The sequence below is a fragment of the Globicephala melas genome, chromosome 3 (genome assembly GCF_963455315.2).
Source record: "Globicephala melas chromosome 3, mGloMel1.2, whole genome shotgun sequence".
NCBI classification, from domain to species: domain Eukaryota; kingdom Metazoa; phylum Chordata; class Mammalia; order Artiodactyla; family Delphinidae; genus Globicephala; species Globicephala melas.
The window spans coordinates 64,301,647-64,321,692 of record NC_083316.1 but is presented as its reverse complement, the minus strand read 5'-3'; the positions used below and the strand labels follow the sequence as shown (position 1 = coordinate 64,321,692).

The 20,046-nt window shown below is 35.8% G+C and overlaps 1 protein-coding gene across 6 annotated transcripts in view; it reads left to right on the top strand.

The window, feature by feature from the left end:
• The window catches only part of SSBP2 (single stranded DNA binding protein 2), a 302,155-nt gene that overhangs the window by 235,162 nt on the left and 46,947 nt on the right, over positions 1-20,046 (top strand). For all 6 annotated transcript variants that reach the window (XM_070045161.1, XM_060295971.2, XM_060295972.2 and 3 more), the window contains 2 exons: positions 13,666-13,732; positions 14,456-14,526. In XM_070045161.1, the coding sequence (XP_069901262.1) occupies positions 13,666-13,732; positions 14,456-14,526 (138 nt within the window). The remainder of the gene's footprint in view (positions 1-13,665; positions 13,733-14,455; positions 14,527-20,046) is intronic.

The window sequence follows — 20,046 nt, the reverse complement described above, 5'->3', positions numbered from 1 at the left end:
ATTTAAAGTGATGAAAGGCAAAAACCTACAACCAAGATTACTCTACCCAGCAAGGATCTCATTCAGATTTGATGGATAAATTAAAACCTTTACAGACAAGCAAAAGCTAAGAGAATACAGCACCACCAAACCCACTTTACAACAAATTCTAAAGGAACTTCTCTAGGCAGGAAACACAAGAGAAGGAAAAGACTCACAATAACAAAACCAAAACAATAAAGAAAACGGTAATAGGAACATATATATCTATAAGTGCCTTAAATGTAAATGGATTAAATGCTCCAACCAAAAGACATAGACTGGCTGAATGGAAACAAAAACAAGACCCATATATATGCTGTCGACAAAAGACCCACTTCAGACCTAGGGACACATACAGACTGAAAGTGAGGGGATGGAAAAAGATATTCCATGCAAATGGAAATCAAAAGAAAGCTGGAGTAACAATTCTCATATCAGACAAAATAGAGTTTAAAACAAAGACTATTACAAGAGACAAAGAAGGAGACTACATAATGATCAAGGGATCAATCCAAGAAGAAGATATAACAATTGTAAATATTTATGCACCCAACATAGGAGCACATCAATACATAAGGCAAATGCTAACAGCCATAAAAGGGGAAATCAACAATAACACATTCATAGTAGGGGACTTTAACACCCCACTTTCACCAATGGACAGATCATCCAAAATGAAAATAAATAAGGAAACACAAGCTTTAAATGATACATTAAACAAGATGGGCTTAATTGATATTTATAGGACATTCCATCCAAAAACAACAGAATACACATTTTTCTCAAGTGCTCATGGAACATTCTCCAGGATAGATCATATCTTGGGTCACAAATCAAGCCTTGGTAAATTTAAGAAAATTGAAATCGTATCAAGTATCTTTTCTGACCACAATGCTATGAGACTAGATATCAAATCTGTAAAAAATACAAACACGTGGAGACTAAACAATACACTACTTAATAACCAAGAGATCACTGAAGAAATCAAAGAGGAAATCAAAAATTACCTAGAAAAAAATGACAATGAAAACATGATGACCCAAAACCTATGGGATGCAGCAAAAGCAGTTCTAAGAGGGAAGTTTATAGCACTACAACCCTACCTTAAGAAACAAGAAACATCTCAAATAAACAACCTAACCTTGCACCTAAAGCAATCAGAGAAAGAAGAACAAAAAACCCCAAAGTTAGCAGAAGGAAAGATATCATAAAAATCAGATCAGAAATAAATGAAAAAGAAATGAAGGAAACGATAGCAAAGATCAATAAAACTAAAAGAGGTTTCTTTGAGAAGATAAACAAAATTGATAAACCATTAGCCAGACTCATCAAGAAAAAAAGGGAGAAGACTCAAATCAACAGAATTAGAAATGAAAAAGGAGAAGTAACAACTGACACTGAAGAAATACAAAGGATCATGAGAGATTACTACAAGCAACTATATGCCAATAAAATGAACTACCTGGAAGAAATGGACAAATTCTTAGAAATGCACAACTTCCGAGACTGAACCAGGAAGAAATAGAAAATATGAACAGACCAATCCCAAGCACTGAAATTGAAACTGTGATTAAAAACCTTCCAACAAACAAAAGCCCAGAACCAGATGGCTTCACAGGTGAATTTTATCAAACATTTAGAAAAGAGCTAACACCTATCCTTCTCAAACTCTTCCAAAATATAGCAGAGTGAGGAACACTCCCGAACTCATTCTACGAGGCCACCATCACCCGGATACCAAAACCAGACAAAGAGGTCACAAAGAAAGAAAACTACAGGCCAATATCACTGATGAACATAGATGCAAAAATCCTCAACAAAATACTAGCAAACAGAATCCAACAGCACATTAAAAGGATCATACACCATGATCAAGTGGTGTTTATCCCAGGAATGCAAGGATTCTTTAATATACTCAAATCAATCAATGTGTTAAACCATATTAACAAATTGAAGGAGAAAAACCATATGATCATCTCAATAGATGCAGAGAAAGCTTTTGACAAAATTCGACACCCATTTATGATAAAAACCCTGCAGAAAGTAGGCATAGAGGGAACTTACCTCAACATAATAAAGGCTATATATGACAAACGCACAGCCAACATCGTCCTCAATGGTGAAAAACTGAAACCATTTCCACTAAGATCAGGAACAAGACAAGGTTGCCTACTCTCACCACTATTATTCAACATAGCTTTGGAAGTTTTAGCCACAGCAATCAGAGAAGAAAAAGAAAGAAAAAGAATCCAAATCGGAAAAGAAGAAGAAAAGCTGTGACTGTTGGCAGATGACATGATAGTATACATAGAGAATCCTAAAGATGCTACCAGAAAACTGCCGGAGCTAATCAATGAATTTGGTAAAGTAGCAGGATACAAAATTAATGCACAGAAATCTCTTGTTTTCCTATCCACTAATGATGAAAAATCTGAAAATGAAATTAAGAAAACACTCCCATTTACCATTTCAACAAAAAGAATAAAATATCTAGGAATAAACCTACCTAAGGAGACAAACGACCTGTATACAGAAAATTATAAGACACTGATGAAAGAAATTAAAGATGATACAAATAGATGGAGAGATATACCATGTTCTTGGTTTGGTAGAATCAACATTGTCAAAGTGACTGTACTACCCAAACCACACTACAGATTCAATGCAATCCCTATCAAACTACCACTGGCATTTTTCACAGAACTAGAACAAAAAATTTCACAATTTGTATGGAAACACAAAAGACCCCGAATAGCCAAAGCAATCTTGAGAACGAAAAACGGAGCTGGAGGAATCAGGCTCCCTGACTTCAGACTATACTACAAAGCTACAGTAATCAAGACAGTATGGTACTGGCACAAAAACAGAAAGATAGATCAATGGAACAGGATAGAAAGCCCAGAGATAAACCCACGCACATATGGTCACCTTATCTTTGATAAAGGAGGCAAGAATATACAGTGGAGAAAAGACAGCCTCTTCAATACGGGTGCCAAGGAAACTGGACAGCTATATGTAAAAGAATGAAATTAGAACACTCCCTATTACCATACACAAAATAAACTCAAAATGGATTAAAGACCTAAATGTAAGGCCAGCCACTATAAAACTCTTAGAGGAAAACATAGGCAGAACACTCTATGACATAAATCACAGCAAGATCCTTTTCGACCCACCTTCTAGGGAAATGGAAATAAAAACAAAAATAAACAAATGGGACCTAATGAAACTTAAAAGCTTTTGCACAGCAAAGGAAACCATAAAGAAGACAAAAAGACAACCCTCAGAATGGGAGAAAATATTTGCAAATGAAGCAACTGACAAAGGATTAATCTGCAAAATTTACAAGCAGCTCATGTAGCTCAATATCAAAAAAACAAACAGCCCAATCCAAAAATGAACAGAAGACCTAAATAGACATTTTTCCAAAGAAGATATACAGATTGCCAACAAACACATGAAAGAATGCTCAACATCACTAATCATTAGAGAAATGCAAATCAAAACTAAAATGAGATATCATCTTACACCAGTCAGAATGGCCACCATCAAAAAATCTACAAACAATAAATGCTGGAGAGGGTGTGGAGAAAGGGAACCCTCTTGCACTGTTGGTGGGAATATAAATTGATACAGCCACTATGGAGAACAGTATGGAGGTTCCTTAAAAAACTAAAAATAGGGCTTCCCTGGTGGTGCAGTGGTTGAGAGTCCGCCTGCTGATGCAGGGGACACGGGTTCATACCCCGGTCTGGGAGGATCCCACATGCCGTGGAGTGGCTGGGCCCGTGAGCCATGGCCACTGAGTCTGTGCATCTGGAGCCTGTGCTTTACAACAGGAGAGGCCACAACAGTGAGAGGCCCGCATACCGAAAAAAAACAAAACTAAAAATAGAACTACCATACAACCCAGCAGTCCCACTACTGGGCATATACCCTGAGAAAACCATAATTCAAAGAGTCATGTATCAGAATGTTCATTGCAGCTCTCTTTACAATAGCCAGGACATGGAAGCAACCTAAGTGTTCATCAGCAGATGAATGGATAAAGATGTGGCCCGTATATACAATGGAATATTACTCAGCCATGAAAAGAAACAAAATTGAGTTATTTGTAGTGAGGTGGATGGACCTAGAGTCTGCCATACAGAGTGAAGTAAGTCAGAAAGAGAAAAACAAATACCATATGCTAACATATATATATGGAATCTAAAAAAAAGAAAAAATGGTCATGAAGAACCTAGGGGCAAGATCGGAATAAAGACACAGACCTACTAGAGAATGGAATTGAGGATACAGGGAGGGGGAAGGGTAAGCTGGGAGAAAGTGAGAGAGTGTGGCATGGACATATATACACTACCAAACGTAAAATAGATAGCTAGTGGGAAGCAGCCGCATAGCACAGAGAGATCAGCTCGGTGCTTTGTATCGCGCAGGGAGATCAGCTCGGTGCTTTGTGACCACCTAGAGGGGTAGGGTAGGGAGGGTGGGAGGGAGGGAGACGCAAGAGGGAAGAGATATGGGGACATATGTATAACTGATTCACTTTGTTATAAAGCAGAAACTAACACACCATTGTAAAGTAATTATACTCCAATAAAGATGTTAAAAAAAAAAAAGAATCTATAAATGCACGTAAGAAGCCCTTACTCCCCCTGCATGCCAAGATATTCAGGGAGGCAGGGAGGAGTCATATGGTCATGCCACATAATGGTATAAAAGATAATTATAGATAAAGAAAATTTCATTAAAGATAATGAAAGCCAGGTTTCTCACTGTTGGAGAAAATACTTACAAACATAAGAAGGAAGAAGACTGAAAATAATCCTGAGGTTTTGGATTGTAATTGGACGTGTTTGATTGGTGTTAGAGAGTATGAATTTATGGTATGTGTATGTACCATACACACACACAGATAGATATAAAATTAGTCATAAATTTATGTATGTACATATATATATGTGTGCACATATACACATAGATTTTCAAGGGCAGCATTTACTGAGAGAGCCAAAAGGCAATGTACTCAACTAAGAAGGAGCACTTTGAGAACCCAGATCTTGGTGCCTAAATGCTGTCCTCCACTAGAAGGAATCAGGACCCTTTGGAGAAAGGTCTGATTCCAGAGCTAGGCCAGGAAAAGTATGAAACGAACCTGGAACATCTCATACCAGTAAGGAAATGCTCAAAATATGATGGAAATGTTTCAAAAGGACAATAGAGCCAGCTTGAAGAGCCTCCCACTGGCCAGATCTTGCATAATTTAAATATTAAAATGAATGATGACAGTAAATAGATTATAACCCTTTGATTAGAATAGTAATCCGTAAGTGTCAACATATCAATCAGTAAGAAGGGAAAGCTGTTCCTTACAATGGAATGCCAACTAGTAAGCATAGAAAGAATGATACACATGCAGTGTTTCCATTTGGCAACTGTTACAGTGCTTAGGAGTTGTCAGTGGATGCTAAGGCTGATAAAGGATTGATGAGGAATGGGATATTAACAGTCTTGGAATAGCTCTAATACTGAATGTAACCAATTACAAAGGGGAAAAATCATGATCTAGTGTAGGACCTGGCAAACACCAACAGAATGAGATGATAAGGTTAACATCAACAGTAGTGGGATGAGTCCACATCATGTACCCTCTGATGTGATACACTGAGAAGAGTATAGCATCAGTTCTTCAGTATTCCTAAGAAAATAAGACCTGAGTCTGGGTCATGAAGAGACATCAGAGGATCATCCTGTAGAATTTAAGACTCATTCTTCAAAACTGTTCAGGCTATGATAGAGAAAGACTAAGGAAAGACCTGGAAGAGCATGAAGAGACATGACAACTAAATGCAATATGTGTTCCATGAGATCCTGGTCCCAGAAAGTAAAAAGAAACTGTTGAGACAGGTGGCAAAATTTAAATGGCGTCTGTGTGTTTTGGATGGTAGTGTTGTATCAATGGATTTCCTGACTTGAAAAGTTGTGTTGTGGTTATGTAGGAGAATATCCTTGCTTAGGGAACTAAACTCTGTGGTACTTAGAAGTGAAGAGGCATAATGTCTGCAACTTGCTCTCAAGTGGCAGATACGGTGAAATGTTAACTATTGGGCAGTCAGTGTCAGGGTATATGGGAATCCTTTGTACTGTCTGTGCAATTTTTCTGTAAGTTTGAAATTTTAAAAAATATATTTATATTTTAAAGCATATAGAAGGAGAATGTATGCCAAACTGGGATTATATGGAAGAATTTTGTTAGGAAATTATCCCTAAACTGAGATCTAAAATGTCAGAATGAGCACTTGAGGGTCTGTGACCTCCTAGAGAGACAAGAAAGTTTAGTTTTAGTTTGTGTTTAGTTTTGTTTTATTTTGCTTTTAATGGTTGGCATTTAGATATTGTTGACTGAGTACATGAATTGAAAAATCTGAAAGGAGTTTGGTATAACTGGAAGTTGGAATGTCAGCTTGGCAGTAGCAAGAAATTAGGCTGGAAAGGTAAGCAGGAAATAGGTCATTTAGTAGGAGATCAATAAATTGACATTGAGTGTGCTTGTAAACAAAAAAATCAAAGGATTACAAAAATGGCTTGAAAAATGGCAGTTCTCTACTGCATCCCAATGATAACAACTAGCGAAACAGTTCTGGTCTGGATAAATAAATTATTTAATATGAAATTTCCCTTGAAATATTTGAAATTTTAAACTAATGAAATAAGATATTCCTGCTTTTAAGTTAAATTAGTGAACCTTTATAGAAATTCTTGCCAGTTGTCAGGAGTATGTGTATATATGTATACATACATGCTTCATAGTATCAGTATGTTTAAATCATTTATAGCTTGGTCCAGCTCTAAGTGCTTCTCAGATGACTATTAGAAACTTACAATTCAGTATGTATCCAGTATTGCACCCCTGCATAATATAAACCCTATCTGTTAATTGGCACCTTTTTTCAGTTCTAGTTCTCTTTTTCCATTCAGCCAAATTGTTTGAACTTAATTGGAGTATTATTTTTCTAAATAGTTTCTTAGGAAAATATGACTACCCAAAACGGTATTCATTGGCCCCTTGGCATTTTAGTTCTGCTCCTATTAAAATCCCCAGTGAGTAAAATAATCTATAGAAATAGCTTACATTTAAGAAGCAAAATTAATTTACCCTTAGTAAATTAATTTCGGGGAAAGGCATTATATATACTTCTCAAGAAGAAATAGGACAATTTTTGCCTAGATTTTGTTCCCAACAGTACCAATTTTCTTTGCCTGCAAACTGGGCAAAGTAGGATCATTTTAAAACTAAGAAATTATACTGGGTGTACAGACATATAAAATTCATAAATGAGTGTGAAATATAAGAAATCTTGTGTGGACACTGGTGGCAGAGGTACTAGGTACTCATTGACATGAACTTTCCTGGAGGCCGCCATTTTGATGCCAAAATCGGGCCCCACCCAACAGCCTGAAGGCTCCAGAGCTGGGATGCCTCACGCCAAACAACCAACAGGGCAGGAACACAGCCCCACCTGTCAGCACACAGACTGCCTAAAGTCGTCCTGAGCCAACAGCCACCTCTAAACACACCCCTTGACATGACCCTGCCCATCAGAAGGACAAGACCCAGCTGCACCCACCAGTGGGCAGACAACAGTCTCTCCCACCAGGAAGCCTGCACAAGTCTCTTAGACCAGCTTTGTCCACCAGGGGGCAGACACCAGAGGGAAGAGGAACTATAATTCTGCAGCATGGGGGATTGCAAACACAGAAAGTTAGACAAAATGAGATGGCAGAGGAATATGTCCCTGATGAAGGAAGAAGATAAAACTACAGAACAACTAAGTGGAGTGGATATAGGAAATCTACCCCAAAATGAATTCAGAGTAATGATAGTAAAGATGATCCAAAATCTCAGAAAAAGAATGGAAGCACAGATCAAGAAGATACAAGAAATGTTAACAAAGAGCTAGAAAGTATAAACAACAAACAGAGATGAACAATACAATAAGTGAAATGAAAAATACACTAGAAGGAATTAATAGCAGAATGAGGCAGAGAAACATATGAGTGAGCTGGAATACAGAATGGTGGAAATCACTGCTGCAGAACAGAATAAAGAGAAAAGAATGAAAAGAAATGAAGACAGGAATAGATTGGGAGTTTGGGATTGACACACTGCTATATTTAAAATAAAACACCTTGCCATAAAAAAAAAAAAAATGACAGTCTAAGAGACAGCTAGGACAAATTGAACACACCAACATTCACATTATAGGAGTCCCAGAAGGAGAAGAGAGAGAGAAGGGGCCTGAGGAGATATTTGAGGAGATAATAGCTGAAAACTTCCCTAACATGGGAAAGGAAATAGTCACCCAACTCCAGGAAGCACAGAGTCCCACAGAGGATAAACCCAAGGAGGAACATGCTGAGACACATATTAATCAAATTGAGAAAAATTAAAGACAGAGAAAATATTAAAAGCAACAAGGGAAAAGCAACAAATAACATACAAGGAATCCCCATAAGGTTATCAGCTGATTTTTCAGCAGAAACGCTGCAGGCCAGAAGGGAATAGCACAATATATTTAAAGTGGTGAAAGGGAACAACCTACAACCAAGAATACTCTACCCGGCAAGGCTGTCCTTCACATTTGACGGAAAACTCAAAAGCTTTACAGACAAGCAAAAGGTAAGAGAATTCAGCACCACCAAACCAGCTGTACAAATACTAAAGGAAATTCTCTAGGCGAAAAAGAAAAGCCCACAACTAGAAACAAGAAAATTATGAATGGGAAAGCTTACCAGTAAAGGCAAACATACAGTAAAGATAGGAAATCATCCACACACAAATATGATATCAAAACCAGCAATCACAAGAAGAGTACAAATGCAGGATATTGGAAGTGCATTTGAAATTAAGAGATCGTGAACTTACAACAATCTTGTATATGTATAGACTGCTATATCAAAACCTCATGGTAACCTCAAACCAAAAATCTACAACAGATATACACACAAAAAAGAAAAAGGAATCCAAACACAACATTAAAGATAGTCATCAGATCACAAGAGAAGAGAACAAAAGTGGAAGGGAATAAAAAGACCTACAGAAACAAATCCAAAACAATTAACAAAATGGCAATAAGAACATACATATCAGTAATTACCTTAAATATAAATGGATTAGTGCTCCAACCAAAACACACTGACTAGCTGAATGGATACAGAAACGAGACCTGTATATATGCTCTCTATAGGACACCCACTTCAGATCTAGGGACACATACAGAATGAAAGTGAGGGGATGGAAAAAGGTATTCCATACAAATGGAAATCAAAAGAAAGCTGGAGTAGCAATACTAATATCAGACAAAACAGACTTTGAAATAAAGACTATTACAAGAGACAAGGACACTACATAATGATCAAGAGATCAATCCAAGAAGAAGATATAACAATTGTAAATATACATATACCAAAAATAGGAGCACCTCAATATATAAGGCAAACACAAACAGCCATAAAAGGAGAAACTGACAGTAACACAATAATAGTGGGGGACTTTAACACCCTACTTTCATCAATGGACAGATCATCCAGGCAGAAAATCAGTAAGGAAATCCAGGCTTTAAATGACACATTAGCCCAGATGGACTTAATTGATATTTATGCATTCCATCTGAAAGCAGCAGAATATACATTCTTCTCAAGTGCACATAGAATATTCTCCAGGATAGATCACATGCTGGTCCATAAAGCAAGCCTTGGTAAATTTAAGAAAATTGAACTCATATTAAGCATCTTTTCCAACCACAATGCTATGAGATTACGAGTCAGCAGCAAGAAAAAAACTGTAAAAATTTGTAAAACTGTAAAAATTGGTAGGAATCCACCTGCCAATGCCGGGGACACAGGTTCGATCCCTGGCCCGGGAAGATCCCACATGCCACAGAGCAACTAAGACTGTGCACCACAACTACTGAGCCTGTGCTCTAGAGCCCGCGAGCCACAACTACTGAGCCCGCATGCCACAACTACTGAAGCTCACGTGCCTAGAGCCCATGTTCTGCAACAAGAGAAGCCACCACAATGAGAAGCCCGTGCACCGCAACAAACAGTAGCCCCTGCTCACCACAACTAGAGAAAGCCCACGCACAGCAACAAAGACCCAACACAGCCAAAAATAAATAAAATTAATTGAAAAAAATATCAGAACAGAAATAGAGACAAAGAAAACAATAGAAAAGATCAATGAAACTAAAAGCTGGTTCTTTGAAAAGATAAAATTGATACACCTTTAGCCAGACTCATCAAGAAAAAGGAGAGGGCTCAAGTCATTAAAATAAGAAGTGAAAAAGGAGAAGTTACCACAGACACCACAAAAATACAAAGGATCATAAGAGACTACTGCAAGCAACTATATGCCACCAAAATGCCTAGAAGATTTGGACAAATTCTTAGAAAGGTACAATCTCCCAAAACTGAACCAGGAAGAAACAGAAAATATGAACAGACCAATCACAAGCACTGAAATTGAAACTGTGATTTAAAAATTCCCAACAAACAAAAGTCCAGGACCAGAAGGCTTCACAGGCAAATCCTATCAAACATTTAGAGAAGAGTTAACACTTATCCTTCTGAAACCATTGCAAAAAATTGCAGAGGAATGAACACTTCCAAACTCATTCAGTGAGGCCACCATCACCCTGATACTAAAACCAGACTAAGATACCACAAAAAAAGAAAATGACAGGCCAATATCACTGATGACCATAGGTGCAAAAAATCCTCAGCAGAATACTAGCAAGCTGAATCCAACAATACATGAAAAAGATCATACACCATGATCAAATGGGATTTATCCCAGGGATGCAAGGATTTTTCAATATCTGCAAATCTATTAGTGTGATAACCACATCAACAAATTGAAGAATAAAAACCATATGATCGGACTTCCCTGGTGGCGCAGTGGTTAAGAATCTGCCTGCCAATGCAGGGGACACAGGTTCAAGCCCTGGTCCGGGAAGATCCCACATGCCGCAGAGCAGCTAAGCCCATGCACCACAACTACTGAGCCTGTGCTCTAGAGCCCACAAGCCATAACTACTGAGCCCATGTGCCACAACTACTGAAGCCCATGCACCTAGAGCCTGTGCTCTGCAACAAGAGAAGACACCGCAATGAGAAGCCTGCACACTGCAACGAAGAGTAGCCCCCACTCGCCATAACTAGAGAAAAGCCCACGTGCAGCAGTGAAGACCCAACGCAGCCAAAAATAATTAATTAATTAAAACAAGAAACATGATCATCTTAATTGATGCAGAAAAAGCTTTTGACAAAATTCAACACCCGTTTATGATAAAAACTCTCCAGAAAGTGGACATAGAGAAAATATACCACAACATAGTAAAGGCCATATATGACAAACCCACAGCTAACATCATACTCAATAGTGAAAAGCTGAAAGCATTTCCTCAAAGATCAGGAGCAAGACAAGGATGTCCACTCTCAACACTTTTATTCAACATAGTTTTGGAAGTCCTAGCCACTGAAATCAGAGAAGAAGAATAAAGAAAAGGAATCCAAGTTAGAAAAGAAGTAAAACTGTCACTGTTTGCAGATGACATTATAGTATACATAGAAAATCCTAAAGATGCTACCAGAAAACTACTAGAGCTCATCAATGAATTCATTAAAGTTGCAGGACATAAAATTAATACACAGAAATCTGTTGCATTTGTATACACTAAAAACAAAAGATCATAAAGAGAAATTAAGGAAATAATCCCATTTACCATCAAATCAAAAAGAATAAAATACCTAGGAATAAACCTACCTAAGGAGGTAAAACACAAACAGATGGAAAGGTATATATGCCACGTTCTTGGATTGGAAGAATCAATGTTGTCAAAATGACTGCACTACCCAAGGCAACCTACTGATTCGGTGCAATTCCTATCAAATTACCAATGGCATTTTTGCAGATTTAGAACAAAAAATCTTAAAATTTGTACGGAAACCCAAAAGACCCTGAATAGCCAAAGCAACCTTGAGAAAGAAAAGTAGAGGTGGAGGAATCAGGTTCCCTGACTTCAGACTGTACTACAAAGCTACAGTAATCAAGACAGTATGGTACTGACACAAAGACAGAAAAATAGATCAATGGAACAGGATAGAAAACACAGTCTCTTCAATAAGAGGTGCTGGGAAAACTGGACAGCTACATGTAAAGTAATGAAATTAGAACATTCTCTAACACCATGCACGAAAATAAACTCAAAATGGATTAAAGACCTAGATGTAAGATGGGATACTATAAAACTCTTAAAGGAAAACATAAGCAGAACACTCTTTGACATAAATTGCAGCAAAATCTTTTTGCATCCACCTCCTAGAGTAATGAAAATAAAAACAAAAAGAAACAAATGGGACCTAGTTAAACTTAAAAGCTTTTGCACAGCAAAGGAAACCATAAACAAAACGAAAAGACAACCCCCAGAAAGGGAGAAAATATTTGCAAATGATGTGACCAGCAAGGGATTAATCTCCAAAATATAGAAACAGCTCATGCAGCTCAGTATCAAAACAAACAACCAACCAATCAAAAAATGGACATATCTAAATAGATATTTCTCCAAAGAAGACATACAGATGGCCAAGAGGCACATGAAAAGGTGCTAAACATTGCTAATTATTAGAGAAATGCAAATCAAAACTACAATGAGGTATCACCTCACATCAGTCAGAATGGCCATCATCAAAAAGTCTACAAACAATAAATGCTGGAGAGGGTGTGGAGAAAAGGGAACCCTCCTACACTATTGGTGGGAATGTAAATTGGTACAGCCACTAGGGAGAACACTGTGGAGGTTCCTCAAAAAACTAAAAATAGAGCTACCATATCATCCTGCAATCCCACTCCTGAGCATATATCTGGAGAAAACCATACTTAGAAAAGATACATGCACCCCAGTGTTCATTGCAGCACTATTTACAGTAGCCAAGACATGGAAGCAACCTAAACATCCAGCAACAGATGAATGGATAAAGAAAATGTGGTACATATATACAGTGGACTCTTACTCAGCCATAAAAAAGAATGAAATAATGCCATTTGCAACAACATGGATAGACCTAGAGATTCTCATTCTAAGTGAAGTAGGTCAAAGAAAGACAAATATCATATGATATTACTTATATGTGGTATCTTAAAAAATGATACAAATTAACTTATTTACAAACAGGAACAGACTCACAGACTTAGAAAACAAACTTATGGTTACTGAAGGGGAAAGCTGTGGGGGAGGGATAAATTAGTAGGTTGGGGTTAACATATACACACTACTATATATAAAATGATAATCAGCAAGGACCTACTGTATAGCACAGGGAACTCTACTCAATATTCTGTAACCACCTATATGGGAAAAGAATTTGAAAAAGAATAGATACATGTATACTTATAGCTAAATCACTTTGCTGCACACCTGAAACTAACACAACATTGTAAATCAAATATATTCCAATAGAAAAAAAATACATGTTGAAAAAAAAATCTTATGAAATACTCAGATGCACTCTGTAATTGTTACAGCACTTATTTTATAAATAGTTACAATATTCCTTTTTATTTTGTTTTACTAAATATGCTAGGCTCTTGGAGGTGTCCCAGGAAGTCAGCCATTACTTCCCAGTGGAATGGACCCAACTCGACAACAAGGTGACTGCTTGTAAAAGTGAAATTGATGTGCAAAATCTCAAAGGAAATCCTGTATTTTTTAAGGAAGGTTTTATTTGTACAGATATTCCATAATTATATCAGTTGCATTTTTACAGGTAACGTGGCCAAGTAATTATCTTTTTAGCTGACTCTTAATTATGTGTGATAGTGAGGGCAGTGATAACATAAGGAACAGAATAATTAAATATCCAGAATCTGTATTTTAACTAGTAACTTCTAAAACCTCTTGTATAACTTCAAACAAGTGAGACTCAAAGTGATTGTATCAATTGTGATTTTCTCTGCCTTTTTCAGATAGAGAGGTTAGTCCACCAGAAAGATAAGCAGGAGGAAAGAGGATGCTATGCAATAAGTAACTTACTTGGTAGTTTAACAAACCCAATAATCAGAGCTGTTTAGGTACCACAAATATGTATGGCTCTATTATACTATTCCAAGAGAAAAAAAGAGGAGCAAATGGCATGAGAGATGTAATTCAACACAGAATAGGAAGAACATTTCAATTTCAAGACATTAATGGAGAGTGTGGGTAAGTAGTGATAAGAGGTAGAAAACTGGCCATGGAAGCCAAGATGAGGTGATGTCAATAACTCAGTCCTTAGTAAATAAGATGTGACACCAGGCAGAGAGGAGGCTATAGCCTCCGGTTTAGCACTCATGCTCATTACATTGCTAATATCGTCATACTTTTTTTCTTTTTAGGACATCCAAATATGGGTGGGCCAATGCAGAGAATGACGCCTCCAAGAGGAATGGTGCCCTTAGGACCACAGGTAAATAAATAATCAGTGCACGAAGCTAGAGGCTGAGTTTTTTGCCTTCATCTTATACAAACAAACTGTATTATTTGCTGGCTTCTAGTATATACAATAAAGGCTTAATAACATGGTTGTTAGGCTCTTGAGGACACATCTATGACATGTCCAAATTGATGTAACAACAAACCATATTTTAACAGGTGCTACACATATGCCTTTGGTACATTGGAGAAAACACATTGTGTAGAAATACATTATAGTAATTATTAAAAATGATAACTATTACCCTTTTGTTAGTTCTATTGAGGAAATATAAAAAATTATAGTAATTATTATAAAAGATAACTAAGATAAGTTAAATAAAACCTAGTTGACTGAATTAAATAGAATAAGCAGCATAAAATATATTTCTAAATCTTTTAAAGAATTCCATTGACTATTATATACTACCATATTTCTTTACAGAATATGCAATCAATAGAGAACCTTTTAGAAATAAACACTGAAATGGGTCTTACTGAACACGCATAATACTATCAGTATACATTAGATGTTAGCCTACTTCCGTATCAAAATTTCCCAGAAGTATACACCAAGATTGAACCTATTCAGCTATTGATGACATTTTTAAGTATGCTGCTCCAGGATATCACTTATTTTAGCTAAAACATCCCTCTGTCTCTCTTGGGAAAACTGCATGGGGTAGAAACTAATGTTGTAATGTTATATTTCAAAGAAACTAATCCAGAATTCCGAATTTTAAATTTCTTCCTCAAAGGTCAGAGGTTAGTGTATCATAACATTGGTTAAAAGAATGAATTGATTTACTTTCTTTATTCTTTCCAAGAACAGACTTTATAAGTGATAATTTTAGGAGCTTGTTTCATGTATCTGCTTTAAAAATGTTAAGTATTTTGTTGTGTACCCAAAGGAGTCAGAGAATTAAGAATCTAACACCCATTGGTCTTAAGCTTTTTTCAGCTTAAGACCAATGTAGTGAAGAGGGATAGTAGTTATCTATTGGAATAACTGAATTCCTAGAAGAAATATATATAATTTGATTCTCAGGTAAATGTGACTTAGACCAAGGAGTTACTGCCAACATGTAATAATATACAGTTGACCCTTGAATAACATGGGAGTTAGGGGTACCAAACCACTGTGCAGTCGAAAATCCAGGTATAACTTTTGACTCCCTAAAACTTAACTAATAGCCTACTGTTAACTGGAAGCCTTACCAATAACATACGTAGTCAATTAACACATGTTTTATATATTGTTTGTATTATATACTGTATTCTTACAATAAGGTAAGCTAGAGAAAAGAAAATGTTATTACAGAACTCAAGAAAATACATTTACTGTACTGCACTATATTTTTCGATACCATAAGTTTATATCATCTGTTTATAAGATGAATCATCTTTCAGCATCTTCATCAATGTTGTCTTAAATGATACAAAACACTGTAGATATTATATATATTTCTAACACGGGACATCAAAAATGAAAAGATCATGTGAAAAAAATTCCTATTTATTTACAGGTATAACAATTCATGCATTGATAACAAAGAAGCAGCAATATGATAGCTTTATGGTAAACTAGTGTAATAATCAATGATTGCTTCATCATAGCCTATCCTATACACTAATGAATGAATCATTATAACATTTTTAAGGCATACAGTATTACAGTCATATTCACAATACAGTATTGTGAACATTGTTACATTTTTTTAAACCACTTACATGTGATGATAGGCTGATACATAGTTTCTCCTGTTGGGGTTGGTGGCAGGGGGAAGAGGGAGAGAGAGAGAGAGGCACATACTGTATAGTAATGTAGTTCTTTGAAAGCAAAATTATAAAACAGTAAGAAAACACATTATTAATTTTATATTACATACCACTCCCCTTATGCTTATATAAGGATGGACTTATGTCTACATGTATTTTATGCGTTCATGACATACCTAACTTTTTCTTAATTTTTTAGATATTTCTAGGCTATGTGGTTCATCTGCAAGTTTTTTCAAATTGTCACAAATCTACAAATTGTCACAAATCTACACTATTTTCCAATAGTGTATTTATTGAAAAAAATCCACGTATAAGTGGACTGGAACAATTCAAACCCATGTTGTTCAAGGGTCAACTGTATATATAATCTGTATTGGGACATGAAGCACAAATTTTTCAGAGATACCATATTACATGATAAGAAAAAGTGTTATGTAAATATTTGTGGGATCTTCAAAGTCATAAAAAACCCATTTCTTTTATTTAGGCTCAGTTATTTTCTATGTATTTTCTTAAGATCTTATAAAACCCTAATTTAGATATTTAAATTATTTTTTCCTATTTCTACTCATGTTAAGGATGATGATTTTTATGACCAACCATCATTAATCTATTAATGGCAGTTAGAATTTATAAGATCTGTAGGATATTTCACTGAATGAATATACTTTTAGTCTTTAATGAGCTAAGCCAACCAGTTTAGCTATATACAACTTGAAGGATTTTTTTCCTCAAAAGATTTTCATAACAGATGCATTTTAAATATACATCAAAAGTTGATGCCTGTAATTTATTCTTCATTCAGTTCTCTTACTTTTCAGCTAGCTGCTCTTTGAGTTTTTGTCATTCCAGACCAATATTTTCAATACTTTTAAAAATTAGAGTCTGATTTGAGTCAGTTTTGCAGTGTTTGAAAGATGAACCAATGCTCACCTAAGCTGTATGAATACTTAGATCTCATTTGAAAATGCAGAAGTAAAAAGCATATTGGTCTTTATATTTTATAAATATCTAGCCAAATATGTATGTGTTTTGTGTTATAAGTAAATTATGACAGAAAGTAAGAAAACATTTCTGGGGACTAATTGCTTATTGAAGAGTTTAACTAAGTTTATCATATAAGTATGAATTCTTTTCATTTTCACACCCAAAGAGAGTAGTTGATTTCTTCCATTTGGATTAATATCATTGCTATCTATTTCTTTATAATTTGGAGGAAGTAAAGTGTTTTGGTGTGAATTTACCTCAGAAACCAGAAATACCTACAACAACTTTTAAAATCACAGTATATAAGTATAAAAGGTTAAAGTAAATTATTTATAAATATCATGTACTTAAATGAAAATAGGAATCATATTCATATGAATGGTATAATAGGTAAAAAATGAAGTAAAATTATTTGAATTAAGGGATTCTTGTAAGGTATTTACTCATAACACCTGGTATATGTAACATATGGATTTGAACTGTGAGCTTTATAATAAAAGTTAGCTGTGTTTCTTAAAAGATAATAGAAAAACAACTCTCATGACAGATATTTAATCCTATGGATGCTACTCAAGAACAGAATGTGTCTGCTTTTTTTGTATCCGAATTATAGAAACAGTCTCTTGAATATTGTTTCTAGCTTTATGCAAAATAAAATACATACCTCCTTTGTATCATAGATATGAGATACATAGATATTATGTATCATAATATCATAGATATTATTTCCACTATTTTTTCAGCTTAGGACCAATGTGGTGAAGAGGGACAGCAGTTATCTATTGGAATAATTGAATTCCTAGAAGAAATATATATAATTTGATTCTCAGACAATGCTGATGTAGGCAAAGTGCACACCTAGAACATAGTAAATATGTGATTAAAACCTACTGCATGGATGAAGAAATAAAACTTTGCTCCAAATGCTGGCATATTTCTTCCACCCCTTAATCTATTTTAAATCTACGTTCAGTAGTAATACACGATTTTTAGATTGATATCAGTATCCTTTCAATAGAAAAGCAGAATTATCCGCTTAATCAAGAAAAATGTCTTCCCTAATGCCATATTTGAAGTAATTTTTCTACTTGGCTTTTATAATAAGGTATACTTAGCTTGTGTGTGTTCTTAGGCTCAGCAGGTACCATATGATTAACAGAAAAATTCAACAAGACTGTCCAACTAGTTCTAATTCCTCTAGAAATCTGAAGGATAAATGAGTTATATACAAGTAGGAACATATCATGATTTCCAAATCAAATACTTGGGGTGGAGAAATAGTGAGATGGAAATATATGATAGGCTCTCATGTAAAGAGAGAGTAAACTAATCCTGTATTTTCAAATCTAAGATGGGAAGTGGAATTTAGCTCAGTATGGGGAAGAACTTGCTAGAAATTACACTGCCCAATCATGGAAAAACTCTTTATAAACTTTCCAAGCAGAGTCTGAACAGCCCTTTTGTCAGGAGCATTGCATTGGGAGAGAGATTAAACCAGATGGAATTGTATAGTTGCCATCAGCTTTAAAATTCAGTGATTCGAAATTAGCTCTTCACATTCTGCCTTTGTTACCAGTTAGAAAGCTAGCTGTTATTCTATCTTATCTTCCTGTTCTCTATATGCTTCAGATTCTTCACAAAATGAAAATATTTTGTACGTCTATCAAAATATGTGTTGGATAATTTCTTACTCATTTCCTATGACACTTGTGCACTGTCATACTTGAGCACTGGATGCACAAAGATGAGTAATACAGACTCTACCTTCAGGTACTTATTCTTTAGCAGGAGATTCAGATACATAAAGAAAAACAATTAGGCAGTAGGAAAAAAGTCAAGAAAAGAAATACGTGTACTCTGTCAGGGAGTCACTATGTCACAAGCATGTTAGGGTTGAGGGCTCAAGGGAAAATGAGAAGACTCATTTAAGTCAGTCCCTTATTAACAGTGATAAGAGTTAACAGCTACAGTTTTTGAGCACCAGGTATCATGCTTTTAATGCACCGAGCACTTTAATATGCGTTTTGTATGATTTCATTTTTCCTCCAACAAGCTTATAAGAGAGATGATATTTTCACTTTACAGATAAGGAAATAAAGGTTGAGCAGATCATTGGGAGAATCATTGGCCCACAATCACACATATAGAAAGAGGAGCAGAGGAAATAGGGCAGGGGCAAGAGAGATTCAAACCAGTATCTTTCCATGTCCAGAGCTAGAAGGAAAACTAACATTTTCCTTGATAAAACACAGACCACCTAAGATCAAAAATGAGGAGCAACTTTTTGTGTGAAGAATTTCTATTTTACTCTACCATTCAGATTTCGTTCCCAGTGACTAACTTTCTTCTCAGAGACTCCTTGGTAATACTGCTGCTGCCACACCCATGCTTGTTCCAGAGGTTAAGAGAAATAGCTATCTCTTTAACCAGTGACTCAAGTGTGGATAGACACCATTCTCTTATCCCATAGCATACACAATTGAGATGTTTAAATAAGATTTCTTGAAATTAAAAGTAAATAAAAAATGAGAAGAGCATGTAATTAGGTAATTTATTTACAAACTGTGGCTTACTCTCTGGAGTTAACAGATCTTCTCTCATTGAATATTTCCTTGTCATCTTAGCACCTACTACACAGAAGGCCATAGCAGATGAGTTATCATGAGTGTAAAAGCATACTGCATGTTTCTGAACCACAAGAAATTCAGCAGTCTGGAGGGCATAGTTGGGAGTAGGGGAAGAAGGT